The sequence below is a fragment of the Diabrotica virgifera genome, chromosome 6 (assembly GCF_917563875.1).
Source record: "Diabrotica virgifera virgifera chromosome 6, PGI_DIABVI_V3a".
Classification (NCBI taxonomy): Eukaryota; Metazoa; Arthropoda; class Insecta; order Coleoptera; family Chrysomelidae; genus Diabrotica; species Diabrotica virgifera.
Window position 1 is genome coordinate 77,007,102 of NC_065448.1, and position 23,578 is coordinate 77,030,679.

At 32.6% G+C, this 23,578-nt stretch overlaps 2 protein-coding genes across 7 annotated transcripts in view; one reads left to right on the top strand and one right to left on the bottom strand.

The window, feature by feature from the left end:
• The window catches only part of LOC114336456 (cytochrome P450 4c3-like), a 222,147-nt gene extending 214,711 nt beyond the window's left edge, over positions 1–7,436 (top strand). For 3 of the 4 annotated variants that reach the window (XM_050652568.1, XM_028286818.2, XM_028286819.2), the window contains exons 6-8: positions 3,428–3,599; positions 5,362–5,535; positions 7,271–7,436. In XM_050652568.1, the coding sequence (XP_050508525.1) occupies positions 3,428–3,599; positions 5,362–5,535; positions 7,271–7,428 (504 nt within the window). In that variant the 3' untranslated portion in view covers positions 7,429–7,436. The remainder of the gene's footprint in view (positions 1–3,427; positions 3,600–5,361; positions 5,536–7,270) is intronic. The other variant, XM_050652567.1, reaches the window with a different exon arrangement.
• LOC114336454 (neuroendocrine protein 7B2) overlaps positions 1–23,578 on the bottom strand; it is a 161,224-nt gene that overhangs the window by 77,174 nt on the left and 60,472 nt on the right. The window lies entirely within an intron of this gene.

Below are 23,578 nucleotides of genomic sequence, written 5' to 3' on the forward strand. Positions count from 1 at the left end.
TTTAAAGTCTTCTACTTTAAAATGTCTGAATTGCCGATATGAAATATTCAGACTAAATTAAATTATTAGAAGAATTTTTTACTAAGCAACAACATTTTTGTTTAATTTATTAATATTTTGTATTTTGACAACGACGTTCGAAGTGGAAGTCGAAACGTTAATAAAATCACTTTTTAAGTTAAATTGTGGCTTATTTTACATTTATAATAATAAATTGCCAGTTTGAAGTTGTTAATATTCACTTTTATATTAATAGTTTAATTTAAGGACGCTTCATTAATTATGTGATTTAAGAATAAGTTAAATAGCTATACAACCTTGCCTAACTCTTATTTTAATGCTTATTTTGCATGTTTTATATTTATGCGGCAATTTGCAATTATTGTAGTGACTATTTCACTAGACTGTTTTTAACTGATAAAACTTCATAGCAACGCATCGTTTCCTACTGACAAAACTCCTTAGCGACGTGATTTCTCAGCGACAAAATTATGACAGATCCGTCACGAAAGTGTCTGGTAATAACAAATAAATAAAGATTATATTTCGTTGATATGGTGCATTAATTGTCTCGTGAAATACTCTTGTCGAATATCATTCGAGAGAAAATTATTTACCGGCAAAATTTTCTCCTGGTTTCATTCAAGTTCGTTGCCTTTTGGTAATTTTCGCTTATGAAATTTTGACAAAATCACTCGACTGACGTCTCGTGATTTAAGTCAAAATTTAATTCGCGAAATTTGCCAGGCAACAAACTTTCATACCAGTCGAAAATATTGCCGGCAAAATTTTCTCTCTTGTGAGATTATATGAAACCAGGAGAAAATTTTGCCGGTAAATAATTTTCTCTCGAATGATATTCGACAAGACTATTTCACGAGACAATTAATGCACCATATCAACGAAATATAATCTTTATTTATTTGTTATTACCATACACTTTTGTGACGGATCTGTCATAATTTTGTCGCTGAGAAATCACGTCGCTAAGGAGTTTTGTCAGTAGGAAACGATGCTTTGCTATGAAGTTTTATCAGTTAAAAACTGTCTAGTGAAATAGTCACTACAATAATTGCAAATTGCCGCATAAATATAAAACATGCAAAATAAGCATTAAAATAAGAGTTAGGCAAGGTTGTATAGCTATTTAACTTATTCTTAAATCACATAATTAATGAAGCGTCCTTAAATTAAACTATTAATATAAAAGTGAATATTAACAACTTCAAACTTGCAATTTATTATTATAAATGTAAAATAAGCCACAATTTAACTTAAAAAGTGATTTTATTAACGTTTCGACTTCCACTTCGAACGTCGTTGTCAAAATACAAAATATTAATAAATTAAACAAAAATGTTGTTGCTTAGTAAAAAATTCTTCTAATAATTTAATTTAGTCTGAATATTTCATATCGGCAATTCAGACATTTTAAAGTAGAAGACTTTAAAATGATATTGCCAATATTTTTAAGTTGTGTTCCTGGCACTTTCTAGATTTCGTCCGAAGTTGAAGTCGAAATGTCAATAAAATCATTTTTTAAGTTAATTTGTGGCTTATTTCCCATTTAGAATAATAAATTACATAAATGCCACAAAGAAATAGCTTCAGCACAATATTCAAATTTGTAAGCAACACCGGAAGCTACTGCATGAAGCTATTGCATAAGGAAGATCATGTGACAATATTGTAGTCAGGCAAATAGTAGAGAAATCTATAGAAACCAATAAACCGGTCTACTTTTATTTTGTATTCTTAGAAAAGGCCTTTGACTAAGGCTATCGTATACGATACATCTGCTATACAAGAGACAAATATAATTGAATATCATAAAGATAAAAAACATATACACAAGAAACAGAATCAAAGTAAAAGTTCAAACAGAAGCGACTGAGCCGATAGAATCGGGCAAGGGTATTCATTGAGCCAACTTATATACAAGGTGTCCCAAAAGTAGCGGAACGGTCGAATATTTCGCGAAATAAACATCGGATCGAAAAACTGAAAAATACGTATTCAATAATTTTCAAAAATCTATCCAATAACGCCAAACAACAACCCCCACTACACCCCCTGGAGGTGGGGTGGGGGTAACTTTAAAATCTCAAGTGGAAACCCCCAGTTTTTCTTGCAGATTTGGATTCGTTACGTAAAAGTTAGCAACTTTTATTCAAGACATTTTTTCGAACTGTGGATAGATGGCGCTATAATTGGGAAAACGATTTATCCGGATACCATAGGTAAATTAAAGACACGGTCTAATATCTCAAGAAATACACTTCCAAATGAGAAACCAAAAAACAGTTTTTCAATATTTTTCGAAAACCTATCGATGAACCAAAAAACAGGTTTTCAACATTTTTCCAAAACCTATCGATAAATACCAAACATGGTATACCCCCTGGAGGTGGGGTGGGGGTAACTTTAAAATCTTAAATAGCAACTCCCACTTTTTATTGCAGATTCGAATTTGTCATGAAAAATTAAGCAACATTTATTCGAAATATTTTTTAGAATTGTTGATGATGGTTTAATTGGAAAAATACAATTTATTAGCGCCATCTATCAGCAATTTTAAAAAATGTTTCGAATAAATGTTGCTTAATTTTTCATGACAAATTCAAATCTGCAATAAAAAGTGGGAGTTGCTATTTAAGATTTTAAAGTTACCCACCTCCAGGGAGTATACCATGTTTGGTATTTATCGATAGGTTTTGGAAAAATGTTGAAAACCTGTTTTTTGGTTCATCGATAGGTTTTCGAAAAATATTGAAAAACTGTTTTTTGGTTTCTCATTTGGAAGTGTATTTCTTGAGATATTAGACCGTGTCTTTAATTCGCGAAATTTGCCAGGCAACAAACTTTCATACCAGTCGAAAATATTGCCGGCAAAATTTTCTCTCTTGTGATATTATATACGACTATTTCACTAGACTGATTTTAACTGATAAAACGGCATAGCAACGCATCGTTTTCTACTGACAAAACTCCTTAACGACGTGATTTCTCAGCGACAAAATAATGACAGATCCGTCACGAAAGTGTCTGGTAATATCAAATAAATAAAGATTATATTTCGTTGATACGGTGCATTAATTGTCTCGTGAAATAGTCTTGTCGAATATCATTCGAGAGAAAATTATTTACCGGCAAAATTTTCTCCTGGTTTCATTTAAGTTCGTTGTCTTTTGGTAATTTTCGCTTATGAAATTTTGACAAAATCACTCGACTGACGTCACGTGATTTAAGTCAAAATTTAATTCGCAAATATTGCCAGGCAACAAACTTTCATACCAGTCAAAAATATTGCCGGCAAAATTTTCTCTCTTATGATATTATATACGAAAATAACTAATTATTTGTATGTTTACAATAAATTTTCATTCTAAGAGGTTGTGCATGTTAAAAAACAATGTTTTTATTGTAGGAAAAAGCTTTATACGAACAAAAAAACATGTTCAGTGATTTAAAAAGTGCAAAACCAACTATGACGAATCTAGCTGAAATGAAATATTTGGAAATGGTAATAAAAGAAACGCTAAGATTGTATTGTCCAATCCCGATGTTTGGCAGAATCGTAGATGAGGAATTTAAATGGAGTAAGATTTCGAGTATAAATTAAAACTATTTAGTCTATAGGCGGTGATCCCAAAAAGATGACCATCATCAACAACTCGTTGGCAACCGGCCAGATTTGCTACCAAAATATTCGTAACAAAAATCTGCACAAAAAGTAGAAGAGGAAGACCAAAGCAGACATAGTAGTCTAGTAGTCTAGGCGCCAAATAGAGGTCACCGTGTCCTTTTCAGTTCTGATGGACAAACCCAACGGTCTCTTTCGAGGTGGGATTTCGATCCGAGGGGTCAAAAAATTGTTATAAACAATTTAAATTGTTTATAACGGCTTGGCTCATAAACTAAAAGAGATAAAAAATTTTTCAAATAAAATTTGTTCCTTACTAAAAAATGAAGAAAAAACGTTTACTAAACTTAAATCCAACAATTAGAACTCAAGATATTGAAAAATTAGTGCACAATGCAAATTGCAAGTATTTTTCGAAGCTTTATCGATCGTAACTTGGCTTTTACGCATGCAAATGAGACTTAGATGGTCTCATTTTAAAGCTTAATAAACAGGCTTTCAAAAAAAAGTTCAAAGCTTCATTTGTTTCAAAGTTATGCCCGTTTGAAATTATCATTTTCTTAAAAAAATTGTACATTAATTTGTTTATAAGGGTTTCAAGCAAATTTGAGCTATAAACATTTATATTTTAATTAACAATAATGATAGAAGAACTTAAAAGGAATAATTTGAGCTTATGCAAATGTTATTAGGTTATTTTTTGGCCAAGATATCGATATTTAAATGGCGCGTTATGAGGAGCAAGATCGGCTCATAGTCAAGTAAGTGACGAAATTCGTAGCCAAAATTGCTTAGCCCCATTTTCGTAGCCGCAGTGTTCTTAAATCTGACCATATATTATTTCTCCATCGCATTTGTAGGCGTCCTAAGGGCCTTCTTCCTGTGGGGGCTTCCTCTTAGATCAACTTGGCAAGGCGGTTATTAGGGAGTCCGTGGACATGGCCAGCCCAGCCTAGACGCTGTGATTTAATTTTTTGGACTACGTCGCCAGCCCTATTTGGTTGCAATTGGGCTCGTGATAAGGTCCAATGATTCTTCTGAGGATTTCTTCTCTGTCAAAACATCTAAATTTTCTTTCAATTATTGCTTTGGTCAGAGTTCACGTCTCCCACCCATACATGAGCACAGATCTAATCTCTGCTCTTTGATGCTCGTGTTAGGCTCTTAGATTTAATAGTATTGTGGAGGCTATACATACATCTGTTTTCTGACTAAATTCTCCCTTTAATCTCTTCCGTGATATCGTTATCTGCATTGATTGTTGCTCCGAGATATTTAAAACTCTCCACTTTTTCCAAGTTATATGGGTATATCGGAATACTTTGCCCTGTTCTATCTCGTCCCTTTTGTTTATTAATGTTTTTGTTTTTGTTTGTATTGTAAATAAATTGACGATTTATGTAATTTTAGTAAATTGGATTGTTATTGTTTTGTTTTCTTGACTTTGTATAAGCTTTGTCGATAAAATTGTACAATTTTTCATGGAAATAAAGCATATTTCTTCTTCTTCTTCTTATTGATGCACATTTGGTTTTCTCTTCGTTTACCCTTAAACCAGTTTTCTTTGCTTCTACCTCCAAATTAATTTACCTATTATATAAATAATATATTCTATGATTGCAAAATACTAAAATTCACGTGACATATTTTTATTTAAACATTAACACATTAAAATATGTTATACTTTAATTATTTTTATCAATTGAATTTATTTTCAGACAATATCGTATTCCCTAAGGGACAGGAAATAACCATATTTCCATTTATATGTCATCGAAATCCAGCATATTTCCCAGAACCACTTAAATTTATACCCGAGAGATTTGAAACAATGTCCGGGAAACATCCCTATATGTATATACCTTTTAGCGCTGGACCAAGAAATTGCATAGGTAAAAGTATTTTATTTTTAGTTATTGATCAGTATGAAATGTTACCGATGTGCGTTGTGCGTTATACTCGTATGAAAATAAAAATAAAAAACTCCAACAGAAAATTAAATTCCTGTAACTGGCTGTATACGATAGATCACAAAAAATTACTAAAATCCTTTATAAAACGTCTATTTTATTAAAATCCGCAAAAAGATCTACATCACAAAACGTTGTCGGTTTAATAATTCCATCATAAGTACTTTTTTACAAGTTAAAGGACATGTTTGAACCATTAAGATATGTGGGCCTTTAGTTTAAATAAACATTTTATTTCTGTTTTCTGGCGGTAGTAAAATGTATTTTGACTTAAAAAATTACTCACATTCTTCTTTTTGTGTCAATTAATTAAATAAAATATTTTAGACACACTGTATAAATAATTATATTAATGTTTATATTACTGGATTGATAATTGAGTTACCTTTTCAAAAAAAAAATCATCGATTACGTCATCACGCCCAGACGAATAACGTCACTAGTATGATATAGCTATATGCCAAAAAATGGTAATTTAAAAATAAAAATCAACCTTTTTCGCGATTAATTTCCAAAATGGATCATTCACATAAGAAAAAATATCCAAATAATATTTCCGAATATTATTATATTGTAATAATGAAATTATTCCATTTGGCTTTGACACACTGTATCATTATATATAATGAAGTAAAGAAACACACACGTACTCACAATCAAAATTAAACACAAAAAAACAAGTTTGAGATCTTAAAAAATCAATTATTTCAATGGATTTAACAAATGTAGTGCTACTCCTTACCAATTTTAAACCATTTGTTGTCTGTGTAGTTGTGATAAATCCTATGTGTTTTGTGTTTTATATTATGTTAATTTATTTATTTATTTTAAATTTCTCAATGTAAGTGCCTGCACCCTGTAATTATTAATTCACTACTTTTCTAAACATACACCATCATCCAATAGCTTGATCAACCCCCCCCCCCCCCTTTTTCAGAGCACCTTTATTAATTTCCAGTTTTTAACCAATATTATAACTTGACCTTCCCTTTATCTAATTAATTAATTTTTCCTGTATTTCTCTACATTTAAAAGATTTTCTAGTGTCAGGCACCTTCAGTGATACAAACTAACTGACATCCCTTAGTCCTTTGACTGGGAACAATACAATCTAACAATTGATTCCTATTTGTCTTTTTCTTTAATTCGACCTTTGCCCTCAGCTCAAAACACCTAAGAGCAAAGACCTTTACAATCGTACAAGTGCATACACAGAGGTAATTAACACTTTAGCTGCATTTACGAACAGTTCCATCCGAACGTTGTCTTTCTCATAGATAATAGATCTATCTTTTGTTTCACATCACACATCTGCCTTCAGGATATATTCCAATACACTGTGTTTTGACCTACTAAGCATGTCCGCCTACCCAGTTCTTAACCTAGTTATCCTACTAGCATAATCTGGACGTTTAAACATGTTACGGATGAACTTACAAATCATCCCTTGTAACGGCATCGTTTAATCACTTGTAACGCCGACCTGAAGATGATCTGTATATTGTAGAGATCGAAACCGGTCGTCGAAGTAAATTAAATAATTGTGAGTACGTCTGTGATTCTTTACTTCATTTAAAATGAACTCACATATGCAACCCATTCAACAATTGTATAATTATATTTCTTCTTTTACTATTTTACTTTAAATTTTTTTTAGGTCAAAAGTTTGCCATGTTAGAATTAAAAAGTGTGGTGTCAAAAATTTTACGCCATTATGAACTCTTACCAGCTGCCAATTTTTCAATGAAGCTTGCTCCACAAATAACCTTAACATCAAAATCTGGTGTATTTTTGTCAATTAAAGAACGAACTTAAAATTTAAATATGTTGTGTTTATGTTCTAGCTCTGTAGGAATGAAGATAAATACAAGCAAAATCAAGATTATGACAATAAAAAAGATAAAAAATATACCAATTTATATAACAGGAACAACAACTATTATAGAACAATTGAATAAGTATATCGTATCACGAAAATTAAAATCAAAAGACGAAGATTATTTTTCATGAATAAAACTGTATTTATAAATAATTTTGGGTGAAGTCGAGTTCGCTCCGCTTCGTTCAGGTATATTTTAGAAGGGTACGAATTGGCTCCCGCATGAATGCGGGTAGGCTCTCATATAATCACGGAAACATTAGACATTGTTGCCAAATCGTGTAATATTTATAGTGCTTAGGAAATTTACATAGTGATATAGACTTTTTATAGGAAAATTATACTTTTAGACAAATACTTTTAGAGTTTGTTTTAGTTCAACATTGGTATATGTGGCAATTTTAACACAAATTATCGGTGTCGGCCGGTATGCGCTCGACCGTTTTGCGCTCTTACCTGAAATCGGCCGGTTTGCGCTCTACACTCTAATACCCGAAAGTTAAGTTAGGACCGAAGGGTTAGGTCTTCCTCCTTTCCCATAGATATTTCTAGGAAGGTACCTGTTTCTAACAAAAAGAGAAAATTTGAAAGAAGTGACAACGCTGGGTGATATTTTTGACATATTTAGGTAAAATAAATTTTGTCTATGGGAGCCAATTCGGACTCTACCTTTTTTAGTTCAGGTAAAATTCTTACCATTGGGAGCGAACTCGACCCTGTCCATAATTTTAACTAACATTTTATTGATATCTTAATATGAATATTTGCTAAACTGTGCTATTCGCTTTGACAAGTTGAAAAATGTGTGTCACTAATTGCGATAAATGACACTGAATGTTTTTATAGAAGGACGTGAATTAATTTTATGTGTAAGTATTAAAAAATAATTTGTCGAATGTCAAACGATAGTAAGAATAAATAAAAAAAGACTGTTCCAATTTTTTTCAAACTTGTTTTTATTCAGCAATAGTCACTCGAGCCCTCCGGGGTTTATATTCCTTGTTCCTTGTTTACAGAGCTGGGCAATACCCGGGTACAAGTACCCGAATTTTGTACTCTAAGTACATTTTGGATACTCAGTACTAGAGATTTAACATGTCGAAAAAAAAACGGGAAAAATTGGGAAAAAAACAGATTTTTTTCCGTTTTTTTCCAGACCATTGGAAAAATTGGAAAAAATGGGAAAATTTGAATATTTTTTAATGGAGATTTGAAACGTGAAAAAATACAAATTTTAAAGTTTTTTAAATATATTTTGTAAAAATAAATGGAGGAATATCTTTAAAAATATATTTATTAATATCTCTAACATATAAGTACATATTATACAGGGTGTCCCGAAAAGATTGGTCAAAAATTATACCACACATTATGGGGTCAAAAATAGTTCGATTGAACCTAACTCACCTTAGTACAAATGTGCTCATAAAAAAAGTTACAGCCCTTTGAAATTACAAAATGAAAATCGATTTTTTTCAATATATCGAAAACTATTAGAGATTTTTTATTGAAAATGGACATATATCATTCTTATGGCAGGAACATCTTGAAACAAAATTATATTGAAATTTGTCCACCCCATAAAAAATTTATGGGGATTTTGTTCCCTTAAACCCCCCCAAACTTTTGTGTACGTTCCAATTAATTCATTATTGTGGTACCATTAGTTAAACACAACGTTTTTAAAACTTTGTTTCCTCCTAGTATTTTTTCGATAAGCCAGTTTTTATTGAGATGCTGCTTCTTTTTCAATATATTTACGTAAAAATTTTGTGGGGGTTTTGTTCCTTTAAACCCCCCAAATGTTCGTGTACGTTCCAATTAAACTATTATTGTGGTACCATTAGTTAAGCACAGTGTTTTAAACACATTTTTAAAACTTTTGCCTCTAAGCCAAGCCGCACACCAAAGAAACATGAAACGAAAAACATGTTTCATGAAAAGAAAACACTGCTAAACAAATCTCAAAGTCCGCCTACCAATGAAACGAGTGTGATTCATGCTCATGACACATTTTTATTTTCGGAGAGTTTCATAAATGGCCGGACATATATTTGTTTAGCAGTGGTTTATTTCCATGAAACGTAATTTACGTTTCATGTTTCTTTGATGTGCGGGCCTGCCTTAGTCTTTTTTTCATAAGTCACCTTTTATCGACATGTAGCTTCTTTTTCAAATTATACCTAAAAATGTAAATTATAAATAAATTTTCAGATTATTAATAGGTCTCTATAATCGTACTTAAACCATATACAAATATGTGGTGGGTTCGACAAATATTCAAAATATCTCGATAAACACTGGCTTATCGAAAAAGTACTAAGGGGAAAGAAAGTTTTTAAAATAATGTTTTTAACTAATGGTGCCACAATTATAATTTAATTGGAACGTACACAAAAGTTTGGGGGGGGGTTTAAGGGAACAAAACCCCCATAAAATTTTTATGGGGTGCACAAATTTTACTTAAATTTTTTTTAAGATGTTGCTGCCATAAAAATGCCACATGTCCATTTTCCATACAAAATCTCTGAGAGTTTTCGATATATGAAAAAAAATCCATTTTCATTTTGTAACTTCAAAAGGCTGTAACTTTTTTTGTGTGCACTATTGTATATAGGTAAGTGAGGTTCAATCAACCTATTTTTGACCCCAGAATCTGTGGTATAATTTATGACCAATCTTTTCGAGACACCCTGTATATCTATACCTATAGGGTCAAAAATTATAATTTTTATCTAATAATGGAAAGTATAAAAACCGAAACTACAAAGGTTAACTACATTATTTAATCAAAGCGCTCAGTCGAACATTTTCATCTAAAGGCTGATTCACATAATAGCTCAGGTCACGCTCCGCTCACGGTCAGCTCAAGCGACGATCAAAATATTCTCTCGGAGAAACCACGCGGTCAAAACAAAGGGACGGAACTTGACCGTCGTGTTTAGTTCGGATAGCATGATTAAGAATAGTTGTCCGAACCTTGAGCTGAGCGTGAGCGGACCGTGACCTGAGCTATAATGTGAATCAGCCTTTATATAGTCGGAATCTGAATCATCAGACCAAGCATCTGATTCAGACTCGATCTTCGCTTCATCATCCTGGACGGAAAAAACAACAAGATTGTTTCTGCAAGATTCTGGAAATATAATGTATACCAAAAGAGCTTTTACATCAGGAAGCTATTTAATTATTAATAAATAATTACTAATTTAAAATTTTAGTTGAAAATTACAGTTTTTGTTGGAAAAACCCGCATTTTCCGAGGAAAATTTTCGTCGAAGAAAATCAGGCAAAACATTTCTCTATGCAGAATTTAATTACGGTGAATTTTTATTTGAGTGTTTTTGGTGTAAAGTTAAAATCTTTGGAGTTATTTTTTTTATTTATTTATTTATTTATTTATTTATTATCCTAACAGACCTGTAAGGTCTAATTACAAGGATAAAATACAATAATTTTTCTAAAATAAATATACAATAACATAAAACATAAAAATAACAAAAAAAATCAAAATAAGTAGTAAATCTAACATATCAGATAATACAAACCATTCTTATATACTATCCATAAGACTACACTTACTAATCCTATACCGATAAATTAATAATTTGTCGTAACACTATTCCCCGAAATACATTTTGTGAGACTGCCCAATCTAAATCAGTTAGAGTAAAGATGTTATTAGCTAGTCGAAACAGGGTTACCAGAGGAGCCCTGGTGGTAGTAGATAATAGTGGAATATTAAACATTACCATATTGCGAGTTAATCTTAATGGTACATTGAACCTGATCAAAGCTAGAATTTCAGGTGAATTAATTTTATTGTTAATTATTTTATGTAAAAATATTAAAGCTGTAAGTTTCCGTCTGTCTTCTAATGATAATATTTTAAACTCATTTCTAAGGCGAGTGGTTCTAACTTCAGTATAATCTGGTCGTATTTTTTTAAAATAAATATGTAACAGTGTATCTAATGCAGTTTGATACTCACCAAACCAAATATGAGCTCCAAATTCTAATTTTGCCCTTACTAAAGTATAGTATAAAATTTTAAGAGTTGCTATATTTCTAAAATTAAAGGTTTGTCTAATTATAAACCCTAGTAATCGGTTTGCAGACTTCGTGATATTATTTATGTGGCCAGCGAAAGATAATAAATTATTATAGGTGATGCCTAAATCTTTTACCTCTGTACAACGCAGTAAAGTTTCTTCATTAATTTTATATTCAAATATAATAGGATCTTTTAAACGTGTTACGGTAAATATACAGCATTTTTTCACATTAAAGTATAACTTGTTGCAATAGCTCCATTCAAGTAAATTATTTAGATCTTTTTGTAATAATACAGAGTCTCTAACAGTTTGTATGCGTTTGTAGAGTTTTAAATCGTCAGCAAATAGAAGACATTCTGAATGTTTCAAAACTGATGGTAAGTCATTAATAAAAAGTACAAATAAAAGAGGCCCCAGATTAGAACCTTGTGGCACTCCCGAATTAGCTTCAAATTTACCTGAGGTATTTCCATTGTGTTTAACTATAAAAGATCTGTTTTGTAAATAATGTTTTATTAATTCGATAAAATTCTTTGATAAACCAAACTTATTTAATTTTGATAATAACACGTCATGGTCAACCGTATCAAATGCTTTACGAAAGTCTGTATATACAGTATCTAATTGGGACTTTGATTCTAAAGTTTCATATGCTCGATTCATGTAAATAAATAAGTTTGAACTAATAGATTTACTGGCTACAAAACCATGTTGCTGCGATACTAAAAACTTTTCGACATAATGATATAGACTAGAATAAATAATTTGTTCGAATAGTTTAGCTGGTGCACACATTATCGATATCGGTCTATAATTTTCTACATTCATTTTATTACCTGCTTTGAATATAGGAGTTACAATACCAGTTTTTCATATTACAGGATAGCTATTAGAGGAAACTATTAAATTAAATATATGAAGCAATGGTTTTTCTAACCATTCACCACATGCTTTAAGAATATACGGCGGAATCCCATCAGTCCCAGCTGCTTTCTTAGGTTTTATCTTTTTTACTCCATTGTTGTACTCAGCATCGGTTATGAATTTTTATTTATTTATTTATTTTATTTATCAACGGGCAATCACCCAATTAAAATACAGTATAAACATTAATCACAGGACATTTATAACCTAACCTAAAGTAAATTTAAAAATTTTAATCATACAAACTAGGAACATTAAATAAATAACAAACATTAACAAAAAATGTACAAAACACAAGGATATCAAGTTATCACGCACAGTTTTTAAGCTGAGCTTTAAATTTATTTGGAAAACTGTAACAATCTAAACCTTCCGAATATTGGTTAGCAAATCTAGGTGTTCTGGACATGAAGGAGTTGTGTCCGTAGTTAGTGCGATGCGGTCTAATGTAAAAAGGTTGATTTAGCCTCGTTTGTCTACTGGGAACATGGAGGCTAATTTTCTCCAATAGTTGAGGACTAAAATTATTGGAGTGTAGTATATTATAAAACATTGTGAGATCCTTATGCATGCGTCGGATTTGGAGAGAGGTTATGTTGAGTGACTTTTCTATATTAGAATAGTTAATTTCATCAACCCTCTGATTTTGTTTAAATGCAACAAATCTTAAGAACTTGTGCTGAACTCTCTCAATAGCTAGAATATGGGTGTTATAGTGTGGAGACCAAACACATGAACAGTAATCTAGGTGAGGTCTCACAAGTGAACAATACAATACTTTTATGGATGGGATATTTAGAAAGTCTTTTGCACAACGTTTGATAAACCCTAAAAGTTGAAGTGACTTTGAGACAATAGATGAGATATGGGGGATGTAGGATAAGCTGGAATCGAGCACAACACCAAGGTCTTTTATCTGAGATACAGAGTCTAAAGGACAATCCTTAATAGTATAGATATGATTTGCAGGAGTTCTATTTCGACCAAAAACCATTAAATGACACTTTTTAACATTAAGTTCCATTCCGTTGTTATCACACCAATAGCTCAACCGATCCAAGTCAGATTGTAATTTTTGACAGTCACCATCATTCTCGATTTTCAAATATAATTTTAAATCGTCAGCAAACATTAGGAAAAAAGCAAAGTGGAAACAGGAGGCAATATCATTAACATAGATATTGAATAGAAGGGGTCCAAGGTGTGACCCTTGTGGCACTCCTGAAGGTACCTTAATTTCAAACGATTGAAAACCCTGAACACACACTATTTGTATTCTTTCAGATAGGTAGGATAACAACCATTCTAAAAGTTCACCCTGGATACCCAGACCTCTCAACTTATTGATTAAAATCTTGTGATTTACCCGGTCAAACGCCTTTGTAAAGTCTGTGTATACAGCATGAACCTGGAAGCCACCCTCAAGAGATTCCACAAGGAAGTCGGTAAATGACAATAAATTAAGTTCAGTGGAGCGGCTAGAGAGAAATCCAAATTGCTGGTCGATAAAACAGCATTTTAAACTTGCTGACAAATAGTCACAAACAAGACTCTCAAAAACTTTGGGAATATAACTCAGAATGCTAATACGACGATAATTGTTCACTTGAGACTTATCTCCAGATTTTAGTATTGGGGTAATAAAGCTAGTTTTCCAGTAGTCTGGGAACATCACGGTCTTTAATGACAGGTTAAAAATGTGAAAAAGAGGTCTCGAAAGTAAAAAGCACATTACATTGAGCCCTTAATGCAGAAAACTCATTAAAGAGAGTGGGGGATTTAGTTCTTAGATATTCTTTGTGAACTTTCTTTTTCTGAATAATTGTAACTTTGAGATCAGGAGAAAACCACACCGGAAATTTCTTTGCTGAATACTTTTTAACAGGAACATAAAGATCAATTGTTAAGTATATAATATCGTAAAAAATACTGATCATGTTATCAAGAGACTTATTTTTAAACAAATTATCCCAATTAAATTGAGAAAGAAAACTTGTAACATCTAGGACGTTCATCGCATGGAAATCTCTATAAAAAGCATCACCAGTCAGTCCAGGGTTGTTAACACATGATTCACACTTAAATTCAAAAGATATAGGTGGATGATGAATATCCAAAGGAAGTAGGACTATCTCTGCTGTTGATATCTTAGCTTCGCCATCGTCCATGAAAATCAGATCCAGCAAATTGTTGTGTGCATTTTTAATGGAGTTGACTTGATAAAGGTTATGGTATGAACATGAAGCTGAGAGAATCTGTATGGATTCAACTTCACGAGGTGAAGCTCCTATCAAAGGGGTACCCACTGAAGACATTCCATCCTTGGACCAGTTACAGTAAGGAAGGTTAAAGTCACCAAGGATACAAAGCTTGTGATCCGGATTTTCATCCGATAGTTTCTCCACATTCTCCGTAAACTCCCAATATTTCTCTGGTTCACTTCGTGGTGGGAAATAAGCAGTAGCAATGATGATCTTATTGCTTCCAACTTCAATTTTAACAAATAAATGTTCAACACTGTTACTTGCTAACAAAACTGTGCTAGATATTATTTTACGAACAGCTATAAGCACCCCACCTCCACGAGAAAAAATGCTTGTTGATAAAGATCTATCCTTTCGGTGGATGTTATAGTCGAACATTTGTAGTTCAGAATTGTTAATGTCACTAGTCAACCATGTTTCATTTAGCACTATAATGTCATATTGTGAGTATGATATATTCTCATAGAGTAGATTAAGTTTTGTTCGCAGACCTCTGACGTTCTGAAAATAAACAGGTATTGACGAAGTGGCTTGAACTTTTAATTCTGTTGATTTTCTATGTTTTTTGTGAGCAATTTTGGTATACCGTTTACATATTTTAGAATGAGATTTGATTCACCATTACGCTGCATTTCTTTAAGTTCTGTTTTCAGAGAATTAACCTGTGCACGTTGTTCGTTAGTTAAGTCAGCCTCAATAAACACTTTTAAGCTTCTATCGAGTCTTCTTTTGTTCCTCAAGATTGAACGAACAATCTCAGGAGACTCAAGGGTTAGGCGTAATGATTGATGTCCATTTTTATTGCGTTTCCCAATTCTGGCTGAGCTCAGTATGTTGACTGGGGAGTCTGACAGACCCAAGAGGATGTCGTTGGCTCTAGATAAGTCGTATTCCTCATTGTTTTGGATTAAATTAAACATCATTAAGTTACATGCTCTCTTTTGCCTCTCAGACACTTCAAACATCACATTATTATGTACCACTGGTGCAGTATTCCCGGAGCCACCCTGTGTAGACGATGAGGTAGTGGAACTTTTAATAATGGAAAGATCCCTTTTAATATCATTAAGACATGATGAAAAACTAGTTCTCATACTCTTAACTTCGTCTGCTATCACACCAACTTGTTTCTCGAGCTCCTCGATTTTCTGGCTGTTGTCAATTTTGACCTCACTTAAGGCATCCTCCAGGGCTCTGACTCTGTTATCAAGACTTACTGCTGACTTTATTACCGACACACAATCTCCACACAGGTAAGGAAAAATGCGTGATGATAACACGAGGCAACGAATCTCTGTAGCACTGACACCTGAGCAACTTTTACATAAAACTTTTTTACAAAAATCACATGGATAACCAAAAACCTCCCCATTATTCTTAGGTTCTTTAAAAATACATTTGGTAGAACAATTGCAACATTTACCAGACATCTTTAAAAACTAGAAGAAAAGATTATTGGACGCCACTGGATTTAATTTGCTTAAAACCTTACTATTTGTGTTTCTTATAATAATCAAGTTTTGGTTTTATGATGTTCCTTTCACTGATTAAAACAACTGGTATACTCTTATCTACACTAATGAGGTGTTTTTGTTCCCTTTGAATAAAAGCACTGAGGAATTTTGTTAAAGAATTGAAATAAACTGCACTTTTTCAACTATTAACAACAGCAAATGGTCAAAACACTTTATCGATGTTGTAGATTTTGTTTGTTAATTTCCCCTTTGTACTCATCTAAATTTAAAACACTGTTTTACTAGATAAATTTTCAAGATTTTGTAAGGTGATTTTATTGACTACCGAACTCATCAAATGCTCATTACAGACAAAAATCAAATTACAGACAAATGCTCATTACATTACAGACAAATGCTCATTACAAATTTTATTACAAAGTTGTCACTATGTACAGTATTTTCAGGAAAATTGAGATTATATGAGGCTTTAATTGATGAATACACAGATGAAAAGAAGTCTGCAAATGCATCTACAGTCTTTTCCTCTGTTATTTGTTCCCCTTTAAATGTGTAATTGCTGAAACTTGAGATATCTTTTTTCTTACTATTCACATGATTCCAAAAATAATTAATATCTGTAGATAAATTATTTTCAATATTACTTATATACTTACGTTCCTCTAACTTAATCAATTTATTGACCCTACTCCTTAATTCCTTATATTTATCTACATAGTAATTGGAAACAAGCTTTAATTTTTTATATCTATCTTTTTCTTTTAATAAATCTCTAATTTCTTTAGTAAACCAGACCGGATATTTTTTTAAATTTACATATTTACAAAATTTCGGTACACAATCGTCTATTAACTTGTTCCATATATTATAAAATGCATCTAACGCTACATTCACATGTGACTGTTCCCTAATCACATTATCCCAGTTTGCATCTCTAATACTTACACTTAACCTAAGAAAGTCACATTTTTTATAATTGTACTGAATTTCTGTTAAATGCTGATTACTTAGTTTTGGCTTTGATTTAGTTTTAATTACAATATCCAGGGCAGGATGGTATAAATCTTCTTTAACAAATGGGAGACAATCTCTACTGACTGTACAATTATTCCAGTTACTATCCGAGCTAATTACCAAATCTAATGTCCTACCTTGCAAATTTTTAATATTATTATAGAGTTTAAATCCATTGTAATCACGGAAGTCTTGTAATTTTTCAAAAATGTCATTAGAGATGTTATTGTCAATATGTATACCAGTTACATTGGGTATATTAAAATCCCCAAAAAGGTATATATTTTCTTCATCCATTATATGAGATTGTAAACATTCAAATGCGGTTTCATACACATTACCCCCGCTTCCCGAAGGTATATATATATAGAACAAAAGGTGTACTTGCAACTATTGACCTTAAACTTAACTATAACAGCTTCAAATAAGGTGTTATATTTTATTACATTTAAAATTTTATAATTTTTTCTAAGTGCAGTAAAAACTCCACCACCTGTGGATTTTCCTGTCAACTGAAGGTTCCGGTCTGATCTTATTAAGTTAAAAATTGAAGTGTCTACTACTTCACCATCCATTACTCTATCCTGTAGCCATGTTTCGACAGCAATAATAACATCATAGTTGTCATTCAAGCAACTACTGAAAAAATCGCTTAATTTAGTGTTCAGTCCTCGGCAGTTTTAATAATATATATCAAGGGTGGATATCGTAAGTGTTTTACATCACGAGCTCTTAATCATAAAGTTTAACTAATGTAATAAATATGAATCATATTTTCTTTAAATAGAAATAAGACGAGATACTAACGACAAGAGTAAGAAAAGGAGTATGAATTTTACAAAGATAGAAAATTGCACGGTTATAACCTAAACATAAAAATATATTCACAAACAAAACCAACCCAACAACCCGAATCGAAACACTAATAACCCATAACTAACATTCGGCTTCACCCAAAAATAGATACAATTTTCTATACTATAAACCTAAATAAAATAATAATACTGCTGCCTAAAAATTAAGAATAAGTAAATAAAAAAGATTCCTTAATTTCTTCCAAATTAATAATTATGATAATTTTATATCCGACATAAAATCATACATTTTCGAACATATAAATTTCTTATCGCATAATAGACAAGTAGAAATTAAAAATAAATAAATACCTCATTACAGTTTACCAGTTTTTTAACTTAATCGCTTTAGTTCAGATCATGTATATCGTTAATAACCATTACGTTGTTGTCACTTCTAACAAAAATTTTTCCATTCCTAGACCAGACAGATTGGTTACCATATTTACTTTTGGCAGAACGTAGCAGTTGATAAGATTGACTAGTCAAATTTTCGTTTAAATACATACCGGAATTTTTGAGCACTTTTCTTGAATTGAATAATTCATTCCTTTTTAATACTGTCACAAATTCAATTATCACTGTTCTAGGTTTAGGCTGATCTTTATTAAATTTTCCAATCCTGAAAATATTGTTAATTTCCCAATGGGCGCATTTGATCTTCATACCTTCATTAAATATACAGTCGAACCCTCTTATTGGAATGGCGTTCGTGCCAAGCAAAAGTATTCCTATAACAGGGATATTCTAATAACCGATCATATGTGCATAGTAAAAACGTTTTGGGACCTCAAATTTTTATACCTTTAGCCGGGATATTCCTTTAACCGGTATTCTAATAAGCGGGTTCGACTGTAGTAAGTGCCTTGGCTAACAGATTTTCATTTTCCTCTTCTTTAATTCTGATCATAGTTAACGAGTTCCTTTTGTAATTTTGTTCAATTTTTTCCATTTTACTTTTAATTATATCAACTTCTTTATTATTAGATTGTATCATGGTTTCAACTGCTGAGAGTTTGTTAATGGCACTATTTAATTTTTCTTCTAGGCCGTCCATTTTTTTGGCAAGTTTCTCTGTGTTTTCATTAATTATAGCAGTTAATCTCGGCAATAACTTATTAATCACAGCATCGATAATACTATCCTCAGATATAGACGTGCTTCTAGTTGTTTTACTCATAGTTTGAGATTTTCTAAACTAGCTGGCAACTATGGCTTGAATATATGTGAGTCGTTATCAAATAGGATGTAAGTCAAATTACCTTTTGCAGCTTCTTTAGGGATATCACTTTATATCCTAAACTTTCAACTAATAACAAACACCACGTACAACCAAAAACCAATAAGTTTTATATCGGAAATACCACTTAAAACACCGAAAAAGTAAGAGCTCGTTTATTCGCTGTTCACTCCGACATGCTTGACTTGTTAACTCGTTGTCGTTATAGAGCGTTATGGAGTGTTTTTGGTGTAAAGTTAAAATCTTTCGAGGTATAGAGCAAAAATTGAAAAAAATACGATTTTCGGGCGTCATTTTGTTTATAAAAAAAGTAGCACACTATCTGCGGACTTTGCGTATTATTAATATATAGAATCATAAGATTCGATTCCAGCAATAAAATTCCAAAAATAAACTTTTCCCAAAATGGCCTATTCTCCGATAATCTGCCCATACTATTGTAATTGAATGAGTATACAGTATATTATACAGAATGAGTATACAACATGTTATACGGATAATTTAAATCTTCAAAATTAGTAATAGTAATAAAAAATGGAAACTGAAATCACACCTTCAAAACACTAAAAGCTATTCCAAATTTATAAAATATTTACTTACCAGAAAACAGAACAAACACTTTGGTCAAAAACTAACAATTTTCTAAACAGAGACACTCAATTATTTTACAGCGAAGTTGCACTTTGTTCACGCATTGACTGCGGATAAGGCTAAACTACTAAAATGCGTGCTTTAAAATAATTTTAACAAAACGTGTCAATAAAATTAGCAAAACGTGCCATTCTTGAGGAATCTCCGAAATTAAGCATAGTTTTCCCGGAATCACCGAAAATCGAGGGGTATTTTATTTACCGAGAACTTATCCTACAGAGCCGTACCTTGCAAAGTACTTCTGTTTGATTCATATTAATGATAAATTCAGTAACTAAAACACTGTTATCGTGTATATAAGAAATTTCAATTTTTCCGAATTTTCCCATTTTTTCCTGTTTTTTTCCGGAAAAAAACAGTTTTTTTTCCGGTACCCAATTTTTCCGGAAATTTTAAATCTCTACTCAGTACCCAGTACCGAGTACATTTTCAGTAAAGTACTCGGTACTCGTACCCGTAGCATATGGGCTAAAATACCCGGTACCCGCGTTTATTATAGGAGTACATTTTCCGAGTACTTTTTGCACGTCTAAACTTATCGTTGCATGTGGGAGAGCAAATTAATAGCAACTCACAAAAACGCCGTTTTCAGTATCAGTCCATTCGTCAAAAGTTATCTCTTAAGCCGGGTCCAGACACGTGTAATGTAATGCGTAACGTAACGTGTAAAGCCAGGTCCAGACACGTGTAATGTAATGCGTAACGTAACGTGTAAAGCCAGGTCCAGACACGTGTAACGTGTAATGTAAGATTACGTGTAATTTATCATCAACAGTGTGGACGTCACACGAACGTCCATACGAATCGTTTAACGAATCTTGGTTTCCACTCAGTTATTTACTCTCGAAAAAAATTTTTGGATCCCAAATACCGGGGTTTTGTTGGTATAAGCAGGTAGATTCGTCAAGCGATTACTCGCACTTTCACGGATGCCGTCCAAACGGGTAGTGCGAGCGCCTTTGTGTTCACGAAAAAACCGACTGGCGCCGGGTCCCGGCGAGCTCCAGCGCGAATGGTACATGTAATGCTCGCAGTGCCGTCCAAACGCAGAATTCGCGTTTCATTACACGTTACGTTACGCATTACATTACATGTGTCTGGACCCGGCTTAATGAAACGCGAATTCTGCATTTGGACGGCACTGCGAGCATTACATGCACCATTCGCGCTGGAGCTCGCCGGGACCCGGCGCCAGTCGGTTTTTTCGTGAACACAAAGGCGCTCGCAGTACCCGCTTGGACGACATTTGTGAAAGTTGTACCGTCTGGACGTGTGGCGAGCAATCACTTGACGAATCTACCTACTTATAACCAACAAAACCCCGGTATTTGGGATCCAAAAAATTTTTTCGAGAGTAAATAACTAATTCTGCTGTATGTATTTTAATAGGAAAATATTAAAATGCTTTATATCTACATATCGTATGCATTTCGTATTTATTAATAGATGCGTGCACAGAAAACGTAATTTGGTTTTTTAATAAAATAGGTTACATTGCTGTATCATTGACATAAAAAGGCCTAAAACCCTATGAATATATGTATATGTATTAATATGTACATATACAGTATGTACATCGTATGTACTATTATCATTATTATAATTATATTTAGTACATTTATTTCTACTAGTCACCAATGATCGGTTATTAGAATATCCCAGTTATAGTATTATTTTTGATTGGCACGAAGGCTATAAAACAGTATTGTACGTATATAGTATGTACATCGTATGTACTATTATCATTATTATAATTATATTTAGTACATTTATTTCTACTAGCCACCAATGATCGGATATTAGAATATCCCAGTTTTAGTATTATTTTTGATTGGCACGAAGGCTATAAAACAGTATTGCTACCTGAGAATTATTATAAATGAGCAGTGGAGCAATGTACAAATGTACAGGAAATAAACTGCCGCATAGGAAAGGCAAGGACGGTGTTTAACGAAATGAGCTCCATCTTCAAAAGCCACAACATATCCCTAAATACAAAAATGAGACATTTGAGATGTTACGTTTTCGCTGTATTATTGTACGCAGCGGAGGCATGGACGCTTACAGACACCACTATTAAAAGACTTAAAGAATTTGATATGTGGCTTTATAGATTACAGTATCTGGGACACGTTACAAGAAATCAGCACCGTTATTCCCTGCTGCAGTCCATATTGCAAAGTAAAGTCGAAGGTAAGCGATGACCCTGTAGGAGAATATCATGGCTGAGGAATTTGAGAACATGGCTAAAGAAAACATCAAGGAACTGTTTCGAACCGCAGCGAGCAAGGTTATGATTGCCAATATGATTTCTTTCATCCGAAACGGATAGGAACCAGAAGAAGAAGAATATGAATCTCTTATTGTCAAAAATCTTAATGTTAGTGCCAGTCTATCTTGTTCTGAAATTGCAGATTTCATGACAGTATCTTGTCTTAATATTTTAGATGCAATCTACCTATGTTAATAAATATTCAAAATCAGTAAGCGGCATCCGGCTAAAGTTTTAATATTGGCAACTCATTTGCTGAGATTTTTAGTTCCTCAAGTAAACTAGATCTTTTCTGATACATATCAGTTTTCCACAATTTTCCACCATTGACGCACCGAATGTTATTTCCGGTCTTAAGTTAGTAAATACATAATATATACAAATAAAAGCATTACCTACCTGCTGTCACGACATCCCTATTCGGCTGTTCGTAACAACTGAGTGGAAACCAAGATTCGTTAAACGATTCGTATGGACGTTAGTGTGACGTCCACACTGTTGATGCTACATTACACGTAATCTTACATTACATGTTACACGTGTCTGGACCCGGCTTTATAGAGTAAGGAACTCTTATTATGACTCGGTTGCAACGAAACCGAGTTGCTGTACTTAGAGGAGTACTGTATGGTCTTGAAACCTCTCACTACCACCCTCGATGTTCTGCAAGGAGAAGAATGTGTCTATTAAGGGTACTTACTTCCAAGTCTGCTATCTTTGAGGAATAAATGGGAGAAGTTAAAGCTTCAAACACTGAGTTCTGACGGTGAATTTTTTCTAAAGATATTGAAAAATATTCAATCAAATCAAAAATATAAAAAATATGAAATCAAAAAGATTCCATGAAATACGTAATTTGGCATCGAATAAGGCCATTATATCTGTAACTGTTCATCCTAAGTTTAAATTGCGTTGGTATAATGTCTTAAAAAATGCAGAATTTAGAAGTGATACTACCCTAGATTGCTTTTTTGATTTCAATGAACCAGAGTATCCATCTAAACAAGACACAAGAAACCAATCTCATCAGTTTAAATCGTCTGAAAATGAAACAATCAAAAGATCCAAAATGGAACTAGGACTTGTTAAATTTCTAGACGACAAAAAAAAATGTTCGAGTTCGTTAAATGAGATTCCTATAATAAAAAAAGTTTTTATAAGATATAACGCTTGCCTTCTTCTGCGCCTGTAGAACGCCTATTCCCTTATGCTACAATAATTATTAATTGAGCTCGAAAAAATGCTCTAACTGATGAAAACTTTGAAAAATTAGTGTTCAAAGACAATAAAATTAATCAGTGAGTGTGAGTGGTGTTATACTGATTATTAATAAATGA